Genomic DNA, 24,175 nt, shown 5'->3' on the forward strand with positions numbered 1-24,175 from the left:
TAACAGCTTAATTGAAAAATAATTTACATATCACAAAATTGCTTTGTGTTTAGTGTAGAATGCTATTATTTTAATAAATGTATAGAGGTATGTAATCATCACTACAATCCCACTTTTAAGACATTACTATCTCCCCAAAAAAGATCCCTACCCATTTGCTGTCCCTTCCTATGCCCACCTCCAGCCTCAGGCAAACTTTAATCTCCTTTCCACCTTATAGCTCTGACTTTTCTGGATATTTCATGAATAAGGAATCATATAATATGTAATCTTTTATGATGGGCTTCCTTCACTTAGCAAGATGATTTTTAAAGTTTCATTCCTATTGTAGTGCTGAGAGTTTGTTACTTATTGCTGAATAGCATTTCATTGCATGAATATACAATATTTTCTTTACCACCTGAGGATATTTGTTATTACGAATAATGCTGCTATGAACATTTGTGAACAGGATATACGTGAACATATGTTTTCATTTCCTTTGGTTAGATTTCTAGGAGTAAATTTTTTAAAATTAAATAAATGACTAGATTATTTTTATGGTAGTTGTACCTTATTACATGCCAATTAGCAATGTATGAAAGTTATTGATTCACCATAATGTCACTAATCTGGGTATTATCTTTTGATTATAAAAATTCTAGATGGTGTGAAATGTGGTTTTAATTTGAAATTCCTAATGACTACAGAGATTGAGCATATCTTCATCTGCTTATTGACATCTATTTACCATCGCTGGTGAAATGTCTATGCAAATTGTTTACCCATTTTTTAATTAGGTTTTCCTCTTCTTATTGACTTGTGAGAGTTCTTTATAAATTCAAAATATAAGACCTTTATCAGAGATAAGTTTTGAAAATATTTTCTCCTAGTTATCCTAGTATTTTTATTTTCTTACTAATGTATTTTGAAGTAGAAGTTTTTTTTTATTTTGATGAAGTTCAATTTATTATTTTTTTGTGGATTGTACTTTTAGTGCCATGTTTAAGAAATCTTTGCCTAATCCAAGGTTTCAGCAATGTTTTCCTATTATTTTCTTCTGAAGAGTGTATCATTTTGTTCTTACATATTGGTCTATGGGCCACTTTGAGTCAATTTTTGTGTATGATCTTTGGTAAAGTTCTAAATTAGTCTTTGTGCATTTGAATAGCCAATTACCCTTGCCTAATTTGTTGAAAAAACTATCTTCTCCACATTGAATTTGTGTATTTGTTGAAAATCAATTGACCATAAATCTAAGGGGTTATTCTTGTACTGTCTATCATTTTACATTGCTCTATATGTCTATCCTTAAAATAGCCTGATTACTGTCCTTTTAGAGTAAGTTTTGAAATCAGTAAATGTTAAATTATCCAATTTTGTTAATGTTTTTCATGATTGTTTTAATTATCCTTGGTCCTTTGCCTTTCTATATAAATATTAAAATCACCTTATCCTCTCCTGTATAAAAGCCTGCTGACATTTTAATAGAACTGTGTTGAATTTATAGACAAATTTGGTCATATGTGACATCTTAATAATACTGAATCTTTTAAAACATGAATGGCTCTCCATTTGTTTAGATATTTTTACATTTCTCTTAATAGTGTTTCATAGTCTTCCCTATACAATTCTTGCATGTATTTTGTTTAATTTACTCTTAAGTATTTCATTACTTTTGATACTATTAAAGATGGAGTTGTTTTAACTTCATTTTTGACCATTCTTTGATACTGTACCAAAGTACAATTTATTTTTGTATGTTTATCTTTTATCCTGTGACCTTGCTGAATTTGGTTTATTCATTCTGTTGGGGTTTCTTTGTGGACATAGAAGTATTTTAATAAAGGCAGTAGCACAGTCAGATCTGTATTTTAAACAGATAACTCTGCAGCTGTGAAGGTGATGCATTTGAAGGAGGAAATGCTGGAGGAAGGAAGACTTTTTCAACACTGTTGGAACAACTACTGACACCTAGGATACTCACAGGAATATATAGCAAGACTAGTAGTACACCAGAAGAAAAAAACTTGAAAACTGCTTATTTTGTCATAGAAATGGACATGTTTAAGAAAATCATTTTAAGCTATCTTTTCTTTGTTCTTCAGACAAAGTCTCGTTCTGTCACCCAGGTTGGAGGGCAGTGGTGGGATCAATTCACTGTAACCTCAAACTCCCGGACTCAAGGTCTTCTCTTGCCTCTGCCTCCCCAGCAGCTGGGACTACAGAGATGTATCACCACACTTGGCTCATTTGAAAAACAATTTTGTAGAGAAGGGCGCCTCACTTTGTTACCCACACTGGTATCAAGTTAGTATATTTATTGTGCTTATTAAAGTTGCAGCCTTCTTCCAGTAATGGCAGACTATGTAATTAGGACCAGTTCTATTGATAAGAACCACTAGAAAAATTGGATAATTTTTAAAACAAATTTTAATTCACTTTTGAACTAAGACAGCAAAAAAGACAGTGAAGATTTTAGAGTTTGGAATCTAAGGAAAACTAAGCCCTCAGGCATTTGGACCTGCTTTTTCCCTAGTTGTGGCAAAAGAAGAGGCTGGCTCAGCACATTTGGCAACTTCACAAGGCTGAAGAGATGGGAATTCAAGATGCAGTGGCCTTGGTGAATCTTCCTCGCTTGGAGGTGAGATTCCTAAAGAACTGTACCATAGAAGAAATAATCTCTGGATGACAGATCTTCCCAGGGATTATCTGGATTGAGGTAATTAAGATCGCTATTTTCCAGATAGCTGGCCAAAAGAAATAAATATTCCCTCTAGATGAAGATAATATTCTCCTAGAACTAAATTGACTTCCACTGATTATTTTACAAATAAGATGACTGTCACACAGTCAAAAATAACAATGTACACAAGATAACCAGACAATAAAAATGAACAATAATTCACCAAAAGACAAATGAAACAGATAAAAGGAACTCTTTATATTCAAGTTATCAGAAAGACTTAAAATGACCATGTTTAAAATGTTAAATAAAATTAAAAACAAAACAAATAAAGAATTTTAAAAGATAGTAATCACAACAAAGGATTAAATTTATAGATTCAACAGCAAATTAGAAACAGCAGAGAATATTAGTGAACTAAAATGTCAGTACAAAAATAAAATTCCAAATGAATCACAGAGCAACAAAGGGATGGAAAATATAGAAGAAAGAGTAAGAGGAATAGAAAATAAAGTGAGAACTAACATATAAGAAGTGGCATTCCAAAATTAGGGGGGAAACAGAACGTGATGAGGCAGTATTTAATGAAGCAAAGTAAATATTTTTCCAAACCAATAAATGACAGTAAGTCACAATGTTAATAATCTCTATGAACACTAAGAAAGAAAAAGTGGAAAATAAAAAGAAATACATTTTAAGTACATTACAGTAAAACTTCTTCTAAAAAAAAACTCTTCCTTCTGTATGAACACTAAGAAGGAAAAAATGGAAAATAAAAAGAAATACATTTTAAGTACATTACAGTAAAACTTCTTCTAAAAACAACTCTCTAAAGCAGCCAAAATGATAAACAAAAAAAGTACAGTTTACTCTCAAATAGGCAACAATTAAATTGACAACTGCCTTCTCAACAGCAACAATGAAAGTCAGAATAAAATAATATGTCTTAGTGCCAAGTGAAAATAACTACTAACATAAAATTCTATCTCCGGTAGAAATACCCTTCAAGAATAAAGGTGAAGTAAAGATTTTTTGCTGCAAAACTTAAACCAGGAAAGTTATTCATCTGCAGACGTACACTAAAAGAAATATTCAAGTTTGTTTTTCAAGTAGAAGAAAAATGATCCCAGTAACAAAGATAATATACTTTTTATATTATTTAGAACTGATTTCATCTCCTTTATCTTAGAAATAGATCATGAAGGCCGGGCGCAGTGGCTCAAGCCTGTAATCCCAGCACTTTGGGAAGCCGAGAAGGGCGGATCACGAGGTTGGGAAATCGAGACCATCCTGGCTAACACGGTGAAACCCCGTCTCTACTAAAAAATACAAAAAAATAACCGGGCGAGGTGGCGGGCGCCTGTAGTCCCAGCTACTTGGGAGGCTGAGGCAGGAGAATGGCGTAAACCCGGGAGGCGGAGCTTGCAGTGAGCTGAGATCTGGCCACTGCACTCCAGCCTGGGCAACCGAGCGAGACTCCGTCTCAAAAAAAAGAAAAGAAAAGAAATAGATTATGAAGTAATATTCTTATCATGGAAAACTTTCAAATTAATTACCCATTTTTTAAAAAAACTTGTTCAATTAATCTATTATCGATCAGCAATATATCAATGCATCTTATAAACTCTCACAAGAATAAAATATTTCGAACTATAATATCACACGTCTTAATTGAAGCAGATTACACTAAAAGTGGACATAAAAAGAGAAAATCATAGGTAAGAATAATCCATGAAAATTAATTTACTGTAGAACAATGTAGTGTCAAATTCTAATCACATCAGTTCCTAAGCAATTTATTCTACTTAACATCAAGATTAACATGGGCTTATAGATTTAAAAAAAGAAAGAAAAAAAAACGAAAAAAAAAACAAAACAAAGAAACAACAACAAAAAAAACTCTTCAAAACAGAAACCTTCTTCTAGCAAGTATCTTAGGAATAACTATTAGTCTTTATACTTGCTTGGAAGACAACCTGAAGCCTCTTGACCTAGGAGGGAAAGCAGAGCCGGGAGCCAAGAACAATGAGATTTCATTTTCTTGCTGTAGCACCTATTCCAAGTTCCAGGGCCAACAATCTCACTTTTTGAAAAGCAAAAATGATTAAAAATATTCATTTTGGAGGAAATTTGTCCTAATTCAAGGCCCAAGGAAGAAATTGCCAGTTATTCAGAATCTTACTCAATAAATTCAATCATATTTGAGAGAAATTAGTAGAGCCTTATTATTAGTATTTTTTTAAATTAGTCACAAATACAACTCAAATTGCAGTACAAATTGTAACTTAAAATTCAAACCCTATGTACCTTTGGCCTATGAATCTTCTCTTAAATAACTTAATTTTTATGACTCTTAAGTAAACAAATAACAAGTATTAAGGGTTTACTAAGGGCCAAGCAGCCTTAGCTAATTCAGAGATATTACTTTGTAAACTAATTTAATTGCAGAGGTCAGTGCAAAGGTGTGTGATCTACTTAGTGTGTGATAGCCATGTTTTAAAAGAAGATGTCCACAACCATAGTTCTAAACTCTCTTTTTCACAAACTGAGGAATCGTGATGGTGGTTGCTACCTTACCCTTGAGCTGTAAAGCTCTGAAGTGAATTATTCAGGAATAGTAAATAGTGTGAATTTCAATGTTTCTGTTACTGCATATAGAATATCTCATCAAAGATTCGTAAAAATAAATGAATCATAAATGTGCTAATATTAAGTACAACAAATTAGACTATACATTTTAGGGAAAAATCTCAGGTTAGATAGAAACTCATCTTGATAATACTAATGACTTTTCTGTTGATATCATTCCCTCTGATAGAATAACAATAAAAGCAGGCCAAAAAAAAAAAAAAGAGAATAATTTAAATATAAAGTATTCCAAAGTAAAAAACTAATCAAAATATTCTACTGTTAGTTTTGTCCTTCCACAAACTGAAAGTCAGATATAGATAATAAATAGTGGTAGTAGTATTGTAATGTCATATAACTATTAATACACTTTTTTGTGTGTGAAAAGTGGCTTAGTTTAATAAATAAATTCCTTAGAGAAAAAAACATGAAGAATGTGAAAAAATGGAATTTGAAATGTACAGAAATTGTGTCACTATCTCTTAAAAATTCCTTCAAAGCAAATCATATACATTGTGACCTCAGTGCTATGACTGTAACATATTCAAAATGTCACCACTGGCCGGGCGTGTTGGCTCAAGCCTGTAATCCCAGCACTTTGGGAGGCCGAGATGGGCGGATCACGAGGTCAGGAGATCGAGACCATCCTGGCTAACACGGTGAAACCCCGTCTCTACTAAAAAATACAAAAAAATAAAATAAAAACTAGCCAGGCGAGGTGGCGGGCGCCTGTGGTCCCAGCTACTCGGGAGGCTGAGGCAGGAGAATAGCGTAAACCCAGGAGGCGGAGCTTGCAGTGAGCTGACATCCGGCCACTGCACTCCAGCCTGGGTGACAGAGCAAGACTCCGTCTCAAAGAAAAAAAAAAAAAATGTCACCACCACCTCTTGGTATAAAATCCACTTCATTCTAGAAGGGGATTTGAGGTGTAGCACTAATGCTGGTCTCACACATAATGACAATCGTGTTGTAGACACTTTAGCCATAAGGCTCCATGAATTATATTTGTTTTCTTGTGTTCATTAAGATTTTTAATATATGATAATGTTTTTTTATGATTGCATGATTTGCTAAAGAAGCATAGAATAGATACGGAGAATGTATACAACAAGAACAAGAATAATCTTAATTTTCTTAAACTCCAACTAAATGTTAGATATTACAGGCAGAAAATACAGCTGTGAACCAAATATAAAAGAATCCTCTGACTCAAACTTGTCCAACCTGGGGCCCATGGGCCACACGTGGCTCAGGATGGCTTTGAATGAGGCCCAACATAAATTCGTAAACTTTCTTAAAACATTATGAGATTTTTTTGGTGATTTTTGGTTTTTTTTAGCTCATCAGCTATCATTAGTGTTTTTGCATTTTATGTGTGGCCCAAGACAATTCATCCTTCCAATGTGGCCCAGGGAAGCCAAAAGACTGGACACCCCTGCCTGACCTCAGAGAGCATAGAGTCCAATGGAGGAAAAAAGAGATAAGTAAGATAAAGAAATAAAATATACACTCTACTAGGTGGTTATAAATGCTTTGGAGGAAAAGTAGAGAAGAGGGGTTGGGTGTATTAGGAAGAGGGATGTAATAATTTCATAAATTTAAGCAGGGTGATCAGGCATGGCCTTACTAAGTAAATATTTAAGTAAAGACCTGGAAAGGTGAAGAAAGCAAGCTATATGGTTATTTAGGGGACAAGTTTTCCAAGCCTACAGAGCAGTCACTGCAGTCCCTACGGCAGTTAAATCCCTGACACGTTGGACAGCAAGAACACCAGGATGGTGGGATAGAATGAGTGAGCTGGAAAACAGGAAGATACATTATCAGATCGGTAAAGGGGAATTGCAAATGTTAACACCGTAGGACTGGTTAAAGACCTAGGCTTTTCCACTAAGATGGGAAGTTATTACAGAGATTTGAGCAGATATGAAACAAACTCTGACTTACTTTTTATCCAAATCAGAATATCTTTTATTGCTCTGAATTATATCGATGAGCTACAAGGACACAAGCAAGGAGAACAGTTAGGAAAATTTCATCTAATTTGGGTAAGAGATAGTGACTCTGACAAGGACGGAGTTGCAGAGGTGCTTATAGTGGTTCAATTCTGCATATACTTTGAAGGAAACACTGAGAGACTGCTGATAGATTGCACAGAGAATGTGGAAGAAATAAAACACTAAAGTTTTGGGCCTAAGCCAATGGAAGATTGATGTTGCTATTAATTGAGATGTCAAAGACTAAGTGAAGATCAGGAACTCAGTTTTGTACATGTTAAGTTTCAACATTAGACAATAAGTGTCTGAAAGTAGAAGGAATGTCTAGAGAAGAGGTGAAAATTCTGGAGTCATCAACATTTAGATGATATTTAAATGGAGTAAATGGATGACATTATCAATGGTGTCAATAGAGATGGAAAAAGACAAAGTTAGGATCGGGGCCCTGGAGTAATCAAGCATTAAGATGCCAGAAAGATGACAAGTGAATGATAATAAAGACTGAAAAGTGGCCAAAAACAAAGGAGGAAAACCAGGCAAGTGGGCTATCCTAATGCCAAATGAGGTAAGTGTCTCAAGAAAGAAGGGGAGATCCACTGTGTCTAAAGATGCTGATAAAGTAAGCATGAATAAAGACTAAGGAATGATCACTGCATTTAGCAATATGGGGGATATTGCTAATCTTCACAGAGCAGTTTAGATGAAGTTGATCTAAATTCATGTTTTCTTAAATCCACTCCACTCAGGGTGAATTCAAGCTGAATGCCTAAATCCAGGAGTATATTCAAGAGAAAATCTGGGGAGAGAAATAAGAACAGATATAGGCAATTAAAAAAAAACAAACAAGGCTGGGCACGGTGGTTCACGTCTATAATCCCAGAACTTCAGGAGGCCGAGGCGGGTGGATCACGAGGTCAGGAGATGGAGATCATCCTGGCTAACATGGTGAAACCCCGTCTCTACTAAAAATACAAAAATTAGCTGGGCACGGTGGCACATGCCTGTTGCTCCAGCTACTGGGGAGGCTGAGGCAGAAGAATCATTTGAATCTGGGAGGCAGAAGTTGCAGTGAGCTGAGATTGCACCACTGCACTCCAGCCCAGGTGACAGAAACAAAAAAACAAAAAAAGCAAAAAAACTTTTGCTGTAAAGGGAAAGATAAATGGTGGGGTGGTATCTTGGTAGAGTGGTGGGAGGGGGGTGTTAATAGCTTTAAAAAAAAATAAGAGAAATGTAAGAACATATTTTAATATTGCAGTTATAATTATTAGAGATGGACCGATTCATAATGTAGGAAAAAGAATGCAAAAGTTTTGTGCAGGAATAGCAAGGGGGGACGAGATCTAGAACAAAAGGGAAAAAGTTGACCATTTCTAGGAACATGTACAGTTCATCACAGTAGAGGTAAAAAGGCAATAAGATCACTAAAAATAACAGCCAGTTTCACAGAATTTACAAATACATGTGACAGTCAGCAGAATTTAGGCAATGCCTTCTTATTTGTCATTAAATATTCCTAGAAACCATAATTGACCAAAGACAAGATAAAATAAAATATAGATAGCAACACTATGCCATAAGCATAGAAGCTTACACAGAATAGGCCCTAAAGTATTTGTTGAATAAATAGTAATTATTCATGAAATAGTCATGATTAAACTAATATAGCTAAAATGTTTGCCCTTTATAATGATTAGCAAAATTATACGACAGATTAGAGAGACTATAATTCTTTTGTATTTAAGACAATAGAAAATAGTAAATTCTTTTGTATTTAAGTAAATAGAAATCTCAGAAGTTCACTGGTTTTCCAATGTCACAGGGTTTAGCAAAAGTTGAAACTGAAATTCAAGTGTTCTACTTTCTAGTTAAATACCTTTTCATGTAACCTATACTTTCTAGCTGATAAAAAGGATCTTATAAAGTATGCTCAATGCATAAAAAGGAAAATGTATAGTATTATAAATATCAGACTGGGGATCCTTGAATAATTAAGTTCATATAATTATATGAATTCTAATAATCATTTCAAATTTCATTAATAATAATTTGTTTGCCTTAGAAGTAGTCATGATAAATGCTTCCTTTTTTTTTTTTTTTAGACAGAGTTTCGCTCTTGTCACCCAGACTGAAGTGCAATGGCATGATCTCAGCTCACTGCAACCTCCGACTCCTGGGTTCAAGCAATTCTCCTACTTCAGCCTCCCAAGCAGCTGGGATTACAGGTGCCTGCCGCTATGCCCAGCTAACTTTTTCTGTATTTTTTATTAGGGATAGGGTTTCACTGTGTTGGCCAGGCTGGTCTCAAACTGCCAACCTTAGGTGATCTACCCGCCTTGGCCTCCCAAAGTGCTGGGATGATAAGCATGAGCCACTGCACCTGGCCACAAGAAATGCTTTCTATTGTCCATGTCTCTTAAACAGGGTTTCCAGAGGACTTTAATACTTCTTTTAATCTAGATGAACATAACAAGATGAAGAAGAGGGCTCAGGGTAAAAACAAAAGTATGTCATTAATGGGATCCTGGTGAATAACACTTACAAATTGTGTAGTACTGAAGAAGTTACCAAATCTCTCTGTGCCTTGGTTCATTATCTGTAAAATGGGAATAGTAATAATAATGGCATCATTGGAATGTTTAGAATCTTAATTGAGATGATTCCTCTACCCAGTTTAATGAATAAGCTGAATTTAGTAACCATTTTATCTCCTCTAATTCTCTCAGGTTAAGAAATTAATATGAAACAAAATTTCAGACAGCCATCCTAGCTGGTATGATTAGACAATAAATTATTATCTTTGTTTTATAATGAAAAAGTCTAGTCTAGACTAATGATTTTATACTTTTGGTTCAATATAGGATTATAAAATAGACACAGCCCTAAGGTCCCATCTAACCTAAAGTTTCTCCCCTCACACTTGGTTCAGGCTTACTTCAAGCCCTGAAGTCTGCATTGGAGGGTAGGTGTCTAGTGGTCTCTCTTAACTCTCACATCACCCACTCACAGCAACTGTTTCTGACCACTTCAGACTCAGGGCCTGTGAAAAAAAACTTGGAGGGGAAAGACCACAGTTACATGTGGCTGACCCTTGTGTCACCACTGTCTGGGATTTCTGGAATGGCAAATGTGGAAGCAATGACCTTTTTTTCTTCTTCTTCTGGAGTGCATCTGTGGCATTCTCAAAGAACCCCTCCTGTCAGTTCTCCTCTCTTGGAATCAATCCTCCAAATTTGTTGCTCATAATTCACCACATTGGAACCTTGGAACCTGGGCTTCTGCGAGTCTACTCACCTATGGGCTTAAGATAACCCTAAGCAAGCTCCCCTTGTGAGGATCGCAGTTGCTCTTCAAACATTGCCAACCTTCTTCTTGACCATGGAGAACCAAGAGGACTCGCTTGCCTTGCCAGTCCTTCATCTGCTACATGGCTGCTTTTACATTTCAGACTCTATATCCTTTACTTTCTAGAGGAAACCTGTTAAGCTCTCTGAATGTTTTTCCTGAAGCTCCTCTCACTTGGCTAAGGTGAGCAGGAATTGCTCTCATTTCTCATACATGGAGTGGTAGATTATGTACAAGAAACCAACAGCTCTCCAAAACAATTGTACTTCTCTTCTAGCTTTTCCAACTCAATCTTTGTAGAGTTCCAATGTGGAGTTTCAGTTAAGACTAAACTTAACGGGTTGGACTATATCTTAGCATCTCCTGCAAATAAAGTCTTGTTCCTCACTTAATTAGCTTTATCTCCAACAGAGAGAGAGGGAAACACTCCCATTTTAATATCTAGGTGCTTAAATAAAACACTGAATGGCACAGTGGGAGTGTTCAGAAATGTTAGCTATTACAATTAATCTTATCTTTGTTATTGAACATTTAAGAAGTAACTAGATAAGGAATTGCCCACAAGAAAAAAATTGAGAGGAATAAAACAAAATATTTAAGAATTAAGACAATATGGCATCATGAAAGTTAAAGGGATAAGATTAATTTATCTAGGTTTTGGAGAAGGGTGGTGTCAAATAAAACAAACCTACTACAATTATTAATTGGTTATTGGTGACAGTGAACATTCTGAACAGGGAGTTAGAGTAAAAATCAGACTGCAGTATAGAAGTTGAAAAAATTGAGATAGTGAGAGCAAGTCTGGAGAATAAACTTGGAGAATAAGTTTACAGAAGAAGAAAAAATAAGTTGAAAACTAAGGGGAAACAGTCAAGGAACTTTTTTGTTGTTAATTGTACTTGTCATCATTTTAATTTTAAGAAATCTATTTGAATATCTTGCAAAATAGCCAGCTTAGAGGAAAAGTAATTGAAGATACTAGAGACAGAGGGAAAAAACAATCAAGAGAGGAGGTAAAAAGGAGTGTTCAAGGATTTAGAGATAAGTATTCATATACTAGAAGGGCAATGCTTAAGATTGGAGAATGTAAGTAAATGAAGACAAGTATGGGTATAGATAAGTGTGTGGGAGGAAAATAATGAGCACTGAAGGATAACATATCTACTATCCTAGAAAGAGAATGTTATGGAGAATTAAGAGCATGGGAATTTCAACATGAAATAATTAATAGCATTGCTTAACACAAAGAATTCAAGGGACATGGAGAATATGAAAGCATCACTAGATTTGCAAAATATTGGTGGCATATACAAGTGTACTTTATTTTAGGAAAACAGTGATGATAGAAGCCTGACTGTAATGGTTGAAAAAGAAAAAGAAGCAATGAGCAATATAGACTGCAAGCGGATATCATTTTATTTGGCCAGAAGGAAAAACAACTAGAAGAGAGAAATACATATTAAGAAAGTAGGATGGCTATAACAGGAGGTAAAAGATGGAACATCTTTCTCTTTGACAGGTAAGGGATAAAATAATGTGCTTGTATTAGGTTTCACAGAACACAAAGGAGCTCAATTCAGTTATAATCTCAGCACAATAGGAAGGGATGTTGTTTGATGTAATCAAGGGACATATGTGACTGGCCATGGTGGAAGTGGAAAATTTAGGAAAATGTAGTTAAGAACTTTTTAAAAAGATAAATCAAAAGACCTTTAAAATTTGATAAAGATTGAAGAGAGTAAGGATTTTAGTGCTCTCAATTTGTGCTACTGTTCATTATTACCCAGTAAAATTGTGCAGTTAAGGTTGGCTAAAGATAATGATGATAATATCTACAATGATAATATCAGCAACAATAGCCACATTTAACATTTATTGAGCATGTACTACCTGTGAGGCATTGAATTGATCATTTGACATGTTCCAACTCATTTGTTTCTCATAACGATCTTATGAGGCAGTTTTTATCATTATTTGAAGTAAGCACTTTGACCAAGGTTATTGAGCTAGTAAGTAGCAAGTCCAATTCTACCTAGGTAGTATTCATTCAGAATAAAAGTGCCGTCAGGGCAGAATCTGTTGCTCTCTATAAGATTTACTCAAACAGTTTGAATTTTAGAATGTCAAAAGATATATATGTCCTCCATAAGTAGCCTCTTTTAATTTCTTGTCAAGATGTACACCAGCACATCCCAAATTATACATATAAAAATCTGGCATTTTAAAATGCTCAGGGTTTCTGAAGCACATACTCATACCTCTTTTCAATCACTCCTAAGGGTAGATGTCATTTACTCTTTTCAATTAAGGAAACAGAGTTTGAGACAAATCAAGTGACTTTCCAATGGTCCTCCAGCTAACAAAGGAAGGAGCCCCAATTCAAATTCAGATCTTCTGACTCAAATCCAAAGCCTTAGCCATTCAGGACATTACCCATCCCTGACCATTCTTTCTCTTCAATAGTCTTTACATTTCAATTATCTTTTCTAGCTTTCTGGTCACATTTTTATTTCAAATCTCCATACTTCAGCAGAAGGTTATCACAATAAGCTTTCTCTAACATGAAAATGACCCAAATGACTCTTTTAGTGACATTTGTGGTAAGTCAGTTGCACTAATAGTCCCAGTGTTTCACTTATCCTATAGCCATACCCTTTGCCATGTAATTCCGTTCTGCTTTCCACTCTCTCTGGGTTTGGCCAAGTGACGTAGCCAAAAATGACTTATGCAGAAGTTTAATAAGCATCTGCTTATATCCATTTGGCTCTTACTCCTCTTCCATGATCATGAGAACCTGCCAGGGCTAGCCCATTGCAGGATTAGACGCATGGCATAGAGGTGAATGGCCCCAGTTGACTCAGCCAAGGCCATCCTGGATCAGAATCAGACAACAACCAACTGGCATAAAGCTGACACAGCCAACCTTCAGCTAGCCAGTGACATAAAGTTAGTCCAGCCAAGATCAGCCCATTCAAGATCAGCTGAATTCCACAAACCCATATTTTTGTATGTTATTGAGGTTTTTGTGTTGTTATATAGCATTATTTAAGCAATAGATAACTGATAAATATTATGTAATCTATCCAAAATCAAGATTGTAGAATATTTTTTATTCATGATCTGATCATCAGTTCACCCAAAATTCTACAGATTATCCTACAGGGAAATTCCTGTCTTTATTTTGCACCACACATAATAACAGTCTACACTCCACAGCCACTATATAGAATTTTACTTTCATCCCATAACATTTCATCAAACAAATCTTTCTTCATTATTGATTGCCACTTAATTTTTTAAAACGAAACAAACAAGAATCCCCAAAGAGTCTTCTTTGTGCAAAGTAGGGACCCTAAGCCTAGTCTGAGAAGTAGAGCATACGCTGAATTTTGGTTTCCCATATGTCCTTCAGCAAAGTTCTATCTGCACAACTTTACTACCCCACATGGAATACCTCAGAATCTTTACCAATCTTTTCTCAAAAATACCTCTTTAATATCACTTTACACATGAACTTTTTGTAGTGAATCACATATCAACTTCATAATTCAAATACTTTCAGTACTTCTATAATCTTCCAGTGCTATATTTATTTGGGCCCATTTATGTATTTTTTTCCAAGCAACTCTCTTCCCTAAATTGTCGAAGAGCCAAACTGTTTTCCCCTATCGGCTTTACAAACATATGTAACTATTTAATAATGCACAGTGGACCCTCGATATATGCTAAAAAAGGTGATGAAAACAAATTTTAAACTTTTACATATGATATTCTGCAATAGGAAGCACATTCCCTTTACCTCTCCTCTAAACATTCTTAACAAATGTATTAATAATTGACTATTAGTCCCCTTGTTCTCAAAAATGTGTAGGATTTTGTTGATGCCTAGTAAATTATTCTAATTATCCTAACGATTATTCACAAACATGTATAGAAATGATCATTTTTTGGCATTCTGGATAAAACAAATGCAAGCAATTCTATATTTAATGCCTTATACATTAATTAGTTTTTATGTGTCTAATTTTCTTCAATCATCACAAGTTACCCTATCAGCTGTTAGTATTAAACACTTTCTGTAGCATGGAAATCTGAAGTTCTCTCTCAAACTGATGATGTGTAGTTGGGTCACAGTACAAACCTGATCTTCCTATTTCAAGTTTATTGTTCTTTCTACACCAAAATGCACATATATTTAGTTCTGTATTTACTTTAAAAGCCTTTTTTATGAGCCTAGTACTTTGGCAGTTCAGGGAGTTTTGCACTATTGAGATCTGCTCGTTTTCTCAAGGAGCTTATAGTTTAGGTTGGGGAACAGGCACATAAACAGATAATTTAATTACAATATGATAAATGATAAAAGTAAGGCACACAGAACAGATGTACTTAAGGTTCAGAAAAGAGTTTCTGAAAGAGATAAACTTTTGGCTAGGATGGGAAATTAACCAGACAAAGACATTGAGGAAGAACATCATAGGTAGAGAGATGAACAAGCATGAAGGAAAAAGAAGGGAGTTTGATGGGACACACCAAACAGTGTTGTATTATTCAAGCATATAATGTGATATATTTACAACACTAGAAATGTTAGGAGATGTAGCAAAGAATTTCAGGGTCAGGTGTCAAGAAAAACAGAAGAGTAGAGAGATCTGAGAATTATTTAAGAGGTACAAAAAGTATGGCCCACTGAAGACTGAATTTAGAGGAGGAAGAAAGCACCAACCATAAGGACTCTTAAGGTGTCTAGGTAAGGAGTTAGAGCACACTTAGGTTGTGAGTTGGAGGTAGATGATGACTGGGTTTGGAGCATGTTGAATCTGAGGTTCTGTGGAACATTAAAATGGATCTGTGCATTAATAAGTTAGATCATTGAGGCCATAGCTTAGAAACGTCAGGCCTGGAGGTGTGGAATGATGTGAAATTATCAGCACCCTTTAAACAGATATAGCCAAAGACACAATGAAAAACTAAACACCATGGCTATAAAATAATTTACATGGTTAAAATTGTTAAAAATTATTGTTGCATTCTTTTATAAAGAAAAAAATGGGAGAGAAAGTGACTAAAGTAAAGCTCCAATCACCAAGACCTAATAGCACTGAATAGGCAATTTAAGACATCTATGTCATAAAGTTTATCTCTGCTTTCAATTCTACCCTGTGTTTGTTGAAATAATTTTCATTTTTCTGTTACTCTAGTGGTTTTCAATTTTACATGCCTTATTTCTGCCTCAAAACTCACATTTATGGTAGTCATTTTCACCTTCCATCTAAATGTCAAATGCAGTGCCACCAAACAATGGCACATTATTTACAAAATATTCATAAACTTTCAACAATAGCAATTAATGAAGAATATTCCTCTATCAGTTATAGAAAACTTACAGCCCTAAAGATACAGATTAGGTTATTAAACGCTTTCTTTTAAAAAAAATAAGAGGATTATTGCCGTCTGAGAACCTGTGGATTTCTAGGGGTACTCAGATATTTATAATAGCAACATACAAATTGATATTGAAACAGATATCCTTAAAGTATTTTTAATTTATACTAAAACTATAGCCATCTAAATGTATAGGCTCATAATCCCTAATCTATAATTCCAAAATCCATACACTCTGAAATTGATATTTTATTTGTAAATATGTAATGAATTTGATGGGTGGGAAAATCAGACCTATACTTATCATGAGACTATTTACAGTCTTTATTTTTTCAATGCAGTAGGGATATTCATAGAATTCTCTTCAGAAAAATTTCAGAAATATTCAGAAATATGGGTGCTGCCCATAGTCCTTCAGGAATAGTGTTCTATAATATGCTACACACACACAGAAAGAGAGAGAGAGACACAGAGAGAGAGAGAGGGAGAGAGGGGGAGAGAGGGAGAGAGAGAGAGAGAGAATGAGAGAAGAAACTGAGAACAAGAGACAAAGAGAGAGAGAGAATCAGAAAACTTGTGAGCTCCAAAACACAACTGGCCCCAAGGGATTTAGATAAAAGGCTGGGCAGTATATTTAAAAGTTAAAACTTAACATTTTAAAGGCAATCATAATTTAGATACTCAATACAACTGAAAGCTAGAAATAAAACATTTTTTTCTTATACCTTTACATAGAGATTTACCTCCACAATCAGTTATACAAAGAGATTCACCTCCACAATCAGTTATGTATAAAAATATTTTTCAGTTTTCTCCTTTCTTTCCTAAAGTATCTTGTTCTAGTGCTTTATTTTCACAACATTTTTAAGTAAAATAGTCACCTTTTTTTACAGAAGGGGAAAATTTAAAAATCCAAATTACTTTTAGATGCATTTTGATAAGATTAGGATTTAAACTGAAAACTTCAAGCTTGAATAAAAGATAGAAAGACAAATGTAAGCAGGATACATGCAGAGTCTTACATGTAGGATCAGAATCAACTTCCAAGAAGAGTGGAGGGGAAATGGGAACACACTGCAGCATCTATGCAAGTCAATTAGAAACTTCAGTTGACTGCTGTCCCAGTACACATTGAAGGTATGTTGAACTTGTCTCTAAATATCATACTAGTGTAAGCTAATGAAACACTGTATCCAGAAGAAGAAATGATTGTCCCATTTTCCACTTGTCACAGTAGATGAGGAAGAGTGTGACTGGTTCTTGGACCACTTTAACAAGAGAATTAACCAACTCAAATAATCCTCCAAGAGAGTAAGAATGACGGTGATAGTTCTAGAAATCACCTTATGAAGAGCAATTGCAAAGACTAAAATATCTTCCTTAAAAATATATAATATTTGGTGTAGCTATCATAGCTGCCTTTTGAAATGAGTCAAAACATTTTGTGTGATGACATAAACCATGGTACCAAGAAGTGAGAGTTATTAAAAACATTATTTCATTTCAGCACAAGATAAACTGACTGAAAATGAAAAGGACTGGAATGGCAGTTATTCACATAGAGTTATGGGATTACCTAATCAGGATGCAACAGGGGATTCTTAGTGATCCTTTCCATTTTGAGAGTCATAAATATGTCTATGAGTTAACAGTACAGATAGCTTTAGAATTTTATCAATTTTGAATATATAGTTTTCAATATTTATAAAGATATCTTTGCTACAAGCCATAACTTTGTGAAGAGAATTCAACTCTTTCACATTTAGTATACTGTTTTTTTAAGGAGAGGGCCAATCAACCTTGTATTTAAAAGAAAGTTTTAGTTTAATGGGGGTGACTGTCAAAAATCCCATTCATTTTTAGGCTTCTTCTCATACCTAAAATACGTAAAAGAGGTGCAATTATATTATGCTTTTTTTTTGGAGATGGAGTCTTGTTCTGTCCCAGGCTGGAGTGCGGTGGCGTGATCTCGGTTCACTGTAACCTCTGCCTCCCCAGGTTCAAGCAATTCTCCTGTTTCAGCCTCCCGAGTAACTGGGACTACAGGCACATGCCACCACGCCCACCTAATTTTTTGTATTTTACTAGAGATAGGGTTTCACCATGTTGCCCAGGCTGGTCTCAAACTCCCGAGCTCAGGCAATCCACCCGCCTTGGCCTCCCAAAGTGCTAGGATTACAGGCCTGAGCCACTGCACCCAGCCTATGCGTTTCTTAAATAAGTAAATTGACTTTAATCATTAACTTTGTATATAAATAGGCTGGCAGTTCTTAAAATATCTTAGGATTTTTTTTCTATAAAATACAAAGATTGACAGAAATGTATTTAAACATAGCTAGTCTAACAATGTTAAGTTAGTGAGGCTTAACTTTTTCCCTTTCACCAATCTTCAAAATGTTTTAAAAATAAAAAGAAACCAGTTAAAGTGTTTTTTTTTTTTTCAAGGGAGAGGATAATATATTAGTAATTTTAGTAATTCCAAGAATTTTAAAGCAGATATTAGGCATTAAAAAAAAAAAGACAAAACAATAGTTGGACACAAGGCTTCCAAAGTACGGTCAAAGACAGACCATACAACTGAAAATGAAAAACACATATTTCCAAATGTCAATATTGTGTTTAAAAGGTAAAAAAGATAAAACTATCTCCACATTCTGGTCATTAAAAGCTGATCAACAAGTGGTTTTCTACCCCACTAAGACACACAAATACAACTTTTAAGAAAGACCGGGTAAGAACTCTTGCTTCTCACACAAGCCCCCAACCACCATTAATAGTCCATGATTTTGTTTGAGGCAAGGTTTCAAGTGAACTAATCATCTATTCCTAAGTTGTTCTCAACAAAATGTGCGTATCACATATGTTAAGGGGAAAAGTAACATTAAGAATGGGAGTAAAGTGAATTTTATTTAAATCTTTTCAAATTTTCAATTACAATAGGAGAAACAAAGGCTACCAGGAAGCATACCTGTGGCAGGGCTGAATTGAGCTGTCTCTGGAGTGAGTCTCGGTCATAGATGACATCCTGAAGTCTCTGCTGGGCAAGTGAGAGGCTTTCCTGGGTCTCCCGAAGGGTGTCTAGAAGACGATCCCTTTCATCTAGCATATTGACCATCAGCTGCTCAAAATGGGAGTCTGAGTCCGAGCCACTGCTTTGGGACCCCCTTTGGCTCATTGGGGTGTCCTCATTAATCGTGGGCATCACTTCACACATCATTGCTTAAAGAAAGTAAGTGGGAAGGAGTCTTAGTAAAGAAATGATTTCCAATAATGTCATTTGGACATCAATTCACTAAATATTTTTCAGCTTATTAGCCTATTTGTCTATATTTCCCCTACCTGTTGCCCCAAATCCAACCAAGCAAAATGTTTTGACCTCAGTGAAATATGATTCATTTACTTCCTTCAGCCTAAGTGCTTTCTCTTTCCATGACATCACATTGTCCCACCTCCCATATGCAACTTTGTTTCACCTGTTTCTCAAAGTTCATGTTCATGATTTATCCCACCTAATTCAATTTAAATAAGCATGTTATTTCCATTATTATTTCATCACCTTTCTTATCTGCAAGTTTACAAATCTCTTAGAGTTAATACCTTTTATGTTACCCTTATTGGTTATTACTGTATATTGTTCATGGCAAGCACAGTGTCTGGCACTTAACGGGTAGGAAGTAAATGACTTTTGAATGACTTAGGTAATTCAATGAATTGATATTTACTCTTTCTTGTAGAAAATCTACAAATCATTGAGTATTTATTTTATATAATAATCAGCTTTTACTTTGTTTTATAGTCAACAGATTTTTTTTTCAAATTGACTAGTTTTAAGCTTTTTGACATTACATTTTCCATTTTATTACTTTTATATGCTCTCTCCCTGAATTCCTATGTGGTCTACCCAGAGCAGATAAGTGATACTGACTGAATTAGACAAAAACGTTATGAAATAAACTGAGGTATATAAATTTGTTTAGAGTATTATACTCATTATTACACTTAATATTCCTTTTTTCCTGTTAACTGCATAGTCTGGTTTTCATCCAAACAATACAAACTAACACTCTTTCAAATATTCTGCAAAACAGATGTCATAAATTATATTAGCTAATGTAGTAACTTCACATCTCAGCTGCCAATCACAAGTTCTCAGTCATGAAATAAATGAACTGCTTTCAGGATATTTTAAAATTTGATTTAAAATAGACAAAACACACTTAGGTGCATGGTCGAACAATTATGTGGCATCTTACAAATCAGAAATTATCTCATTTTCTCTTTCATCCTCTAGCTAATGTTTCAAAGAAAAGTCAAACTCATCTCAGTTTTGGTTGTTGTAGTATGGCCAGCAGCTGTTAATTAGACAGCTTGGTTTTGCAAAAGGCTAATGTGAAGAAAGGCAGGTTTGGTTGTTGATCCTGAAGCATTTTTTCATTTTACAATGCAAGGTCAATTAATTTTTCTGCCTATACATTCCTGTCCTTGGGGAAAATATTTCTGGTGATATTTTCAAATAGAATGTCAAGATTTAACAGCTCAATATTTAATTACTTTTTATGTGAGTCTTCATATAAATTGGGCTATTGAGGAGCCAAATTCAATTATCTGTGAATGATCTGGTCAGGGAATCCTGAAAACAAAGAGAAACTTTAAAAAAGTATGTAAGTAATAAAGTATTTTGTGAATGATAACCTATATTAAAAAATTAAGGGGGTCAGTGAATATTAGGAAAATTTTAAATGCTTTGAAGTTTTGCTCATTGCTCATAACACTGAGCTACCTGAAGGCAGGAATTTAATTTGTTCAATTTTTTATGCACACTAAAATATGTAACAGAGTACACACATAAAATGAATATAAGCATACATACCCCAATACCCACACTTGATACTACTGTTACACACTTAATGGAGAAAACTGTTTCTTGCATTTGTCTCAATTTGATTTTCATTCAAAGACTATCACAAAGATGGAAAATGCAAACTCTTTTTAACTGCTTCAAACTTTCTTTATATTAATTGAAAAGGAAGTGGAAAACAACAAAAAGTGTTCCAACACATTTGATTATTTAAAACAATTAGTTAGCAGGTCATGCATGCAATCTACACACTGAACAGCTATGTCATTCTGAGAAATAATCACCAGGAGCCAATGTGTTTACTTTTGACATTTAAGGTTAAAACAAAGTACTGGGAGAGCAAATCATAGCAGTGTGACAATTTGTGCCCAAACACTCACGAGATTTAAATTTTAGGGTTACCTGTATATTTAAATTCTTAAATCTATACTTTAAACTATGTCGTTCTTGAATGAAAGTTATTAATTCCTTTCCACCCTGAATTACTTAGAACAACTTTAAATTCCAAGGCAAAGCATAACAGCAGTGAATACCCCAGTATAATTTTCACCTGAATATAATATCCTAACAATCCCTCGTTGCTATCGTGAGATACTAAACATTCACAAACTTTAGGGTCTTAAATCAACATTAAAGGTAGTCTTAGATTTAGTCAAAAGATGCTATGATTAAAAGTGGCTCAGGGACTTAGAAAGTCTATTAAATCTACACTCAAAAGAACTTCATTTGATTCCACTCCTAAGGCACGTGAACCAGGACACGTTACTTTACATGTTAAAACTTTAGTTACCTCTTTCATGAAAGAGGGCCAATAAGCTATGCTTAGGAAAAAAAAGAAAAGATCTAATAGGTAACCTGACTGAGAACACATAGCAAGACATATAAAGGGCAATTACAAATGTAAGTATTTATTTCTATTATAAAGTGATCAACATTAATCTTTATAGAAACAATATTTTACCTTTATGACTCATTCTGCTGCTCTGTCTAAAGGTTTAATTCTAGTAGATACTTTTGAACTCTTCAAATCCAATTTATAAAAATCAAATTATGCAAAATTTACTTAGGAAATAAGATGAATATATGTTGCTTATACCTTACAGTCAACCCAAATGAGTATATCCAAAGTCTTCTTATCAAAATTAGAAAATAAATAGTCTATAAAAAAATAAAGGCCACTTTCATGAACTAGCTTAGTTTATTTCATTAGAATTCAGATTCTAACATAAATTACAAAATATTTGAATAATCTTTAAAATGCAGTATAACATTTCTTAAATCCACATTTTGCCCATTTTAAGTATTAAAAACAATTAAAGATACATATTCAATGTAAGAATTAAACACCCTTTTAAAGAATGGATGACATCTAAAGCAACTTGCACAGTCCAGAAGGCTATGGTCATTCAATGTCTAGTGCATTTCACCCAGATATATCACTTTTAACTTTTATAATCAGTTTCAACACTAAAAACTGCATTCATCACATAATTTCTGAAAACCCAGAAAGGGCATCCTAACAATTTGCCTTGATATTTGCCTTTTCATCATTCCCCCCTCCAAGTCAATTCGGTATATAAATTATGTTATCTTCATCTAGATATTGAAGCTTTCCTCCTTAAATTGCTGAAGGTTTTGAAACCTAGTCAGAGACATTGTTAATTTTGTTGATAAATAAAAAAAGTAAGAATAAACCTGATTGGCTTAATTATCCCAGTGCTTAAATTTAGCTGGCAAAATTTTATATCAGGAAAATCAACTCCTTTATTCTTAGCACATAACCTTGACTGTCTTTTAAATTTCTCAGATTTCAAAATAAAAGTTTGAATGCCCACTGGAGTCCTCACTCAAGGGCTTTCAAAATCCAATGTGTTCTTTAGCAATGTATGCCATCCAAGCAGTATGTCTTCAGATATGAGAATGCTACAAAAAGCATTTTTTCTTTTTGCTATCAACAAATGACTTTATTTAATCATATCACTAAGATTTCGGCCCTACTAGAGGTAAGAATGTAATTATTCTCTATAGTGAGTTTCTTCTGAAAATATTTAGTCTTAAGAACCATCCCAGCTCCACCTCCTCAGTTAACCTACAAGGAGTAATTCAGTGAGAGAAATCCTAGCTATTGTCTGCTTACATTACATGAATATTCTCCCTCCTATTTAACTCTTTGAAAGCCTCTGTCCTCGGGAAATATGATTATCACCTTTAATGTACACATTTTACACTTTCTTTACCCTAGTGCATTTACAGACAGCCAAAGAGCCAGCTCACCCCACACTACTGGACAGTTATCTCTCAGCCACACCCCCCACCACCTTGAAGAAGTTGACTTCATCATTTCCATACTAAAATTGTTCATCCTGCCCAACAGTACACAGCCAAGTAGGCAGGAGGTAGAGGGATAGGAGACGGAGAGGATGAGGTGAAAGCAAAAGACACCTAACAGTAATCAACAAGGAGGAATTTGCATCTCTTCTTCCCTGGGGGCGGGGTGGGGCCAGGGAGGTGGTCAAAAAATACAGCGAAAGGAGACAGTAAAACTCAAAGACAGTTTCTGTACCTAATGTCTGTGATTTCGGGTCCTTGCTTCTTCAATTGATCAATGACAACCGCAGTCTCCGGCTTGAGGAGAAGGGAGGCTCACACCCAGCACTCCTGGACCATTTCCCTAGCAACGGGAGGAGAAAGGCAGCTCAGACACACGCGTGCCCCGGCGCCCTCCCGGAACGTGCCCCGGCCCGGTGGCGTGGCAGGAGCTCGGCATCTTCCCGTGGCTCCGTCAGCAGCCAAAAGGAGAAGCGTCCATCGGAAAAATGGCATATTACAAATTTTGCTTTGGGAAGCAGAGCTCGGTTCAGACCATTGTCAAAGGAGGAGAGGGGGAGGCGGCTCTTAAAGCAGCCGCGGCCCCTTTGCCAGAGCAGCCGCAGCTCCCCGCGTGCAGCTGGAGCCCCGGGGCGGAGACCCGGGACCGGAGACTGGGTTTGACTTTCAGAAACTTAACCAAGCGGCGCCGCTCCCCCTCCGCGCCCGGGCCACCCGGGGTGTGTGGGGCGTCCCTCCAAAAGAGATCTTGGAGAAAAGGCGTGAGGAGTATCTGGGAGAGAAGTTCTCCACCCAGTCGTCCCTCCTGGAGCCCCTCTGGAGTTTAAGGCTAACCCTAGGAGTTAGAAACGTAAAGGAAAACGAGTCCCTAGGGATGCAAAAAGCAGGACAGGTCTCCTCCTGGCCTCCAGCCTGTTTCTGCGCTCCCGCGTCTCATTTCACTTAAAGGAGGCGCTTTTTCTCCGGAAAGGCAAG

At 35.4% G+C, this 24,175-nt stretch overlaps 1 protein-coding gene across 5 annotated transcripts in view; it reads right to left on the reverse strand.

The window, feature by feature from the left end:
* The window catches only part of PPFIA2 (protein tyrosine phosphatase, receptor type, f polypeptide (PTPRF), interacting protein (liprin), alpha 2), a 514,858-nt gene that overhangs the window by 490,487 nt on the left and 196 nt on the right, over positions 1–24,175 (reverse strand). For 2 of the 5 annotated variants that reach the window (XM_011934124.1, XM_011934121.1), the window contains exons 1-2: positions 23,436–23,731; positions 18,983–19,233 (exon numbers count right to left, since the gene is read on the reverse strand). In XM_011934124.1, the coding sequence (XP_011789514.1) occupies positions 18,983–19,231 (249 nt within the window). In that variant the 5' untranslated portion in view covers positions 19,232–19,233; positions 23,436–23,731. Of the gene's footprint in view, positions 1–18,982; positions 19,234–23,435; positions 23,732–24,175 lie in introns of those variants that run through there. The other 3 variants (XM_011934122.1, XM_011934120.1, XM_011934119.1) reach the window with 2 other exon arrangements.

The sequence above is a fragment of the Colobus angolensis genome, unplaced genomic scaffold (assembly GCF_000951035.1).
Source record: "Colobus angolensis palliatus isolate OR3802 unplaced genomic scaffold, Cang.pa_1.0 Scaffold131, whole genome shotgun sequence".
In the NCBI taxonomy this organism is placed as follows: domain Eukaryota; kingdom Metazoa; phylum Chordata; class Mammalia; order Primates; family Cercopithecidae; genus Colobus; species Colobus angolensis.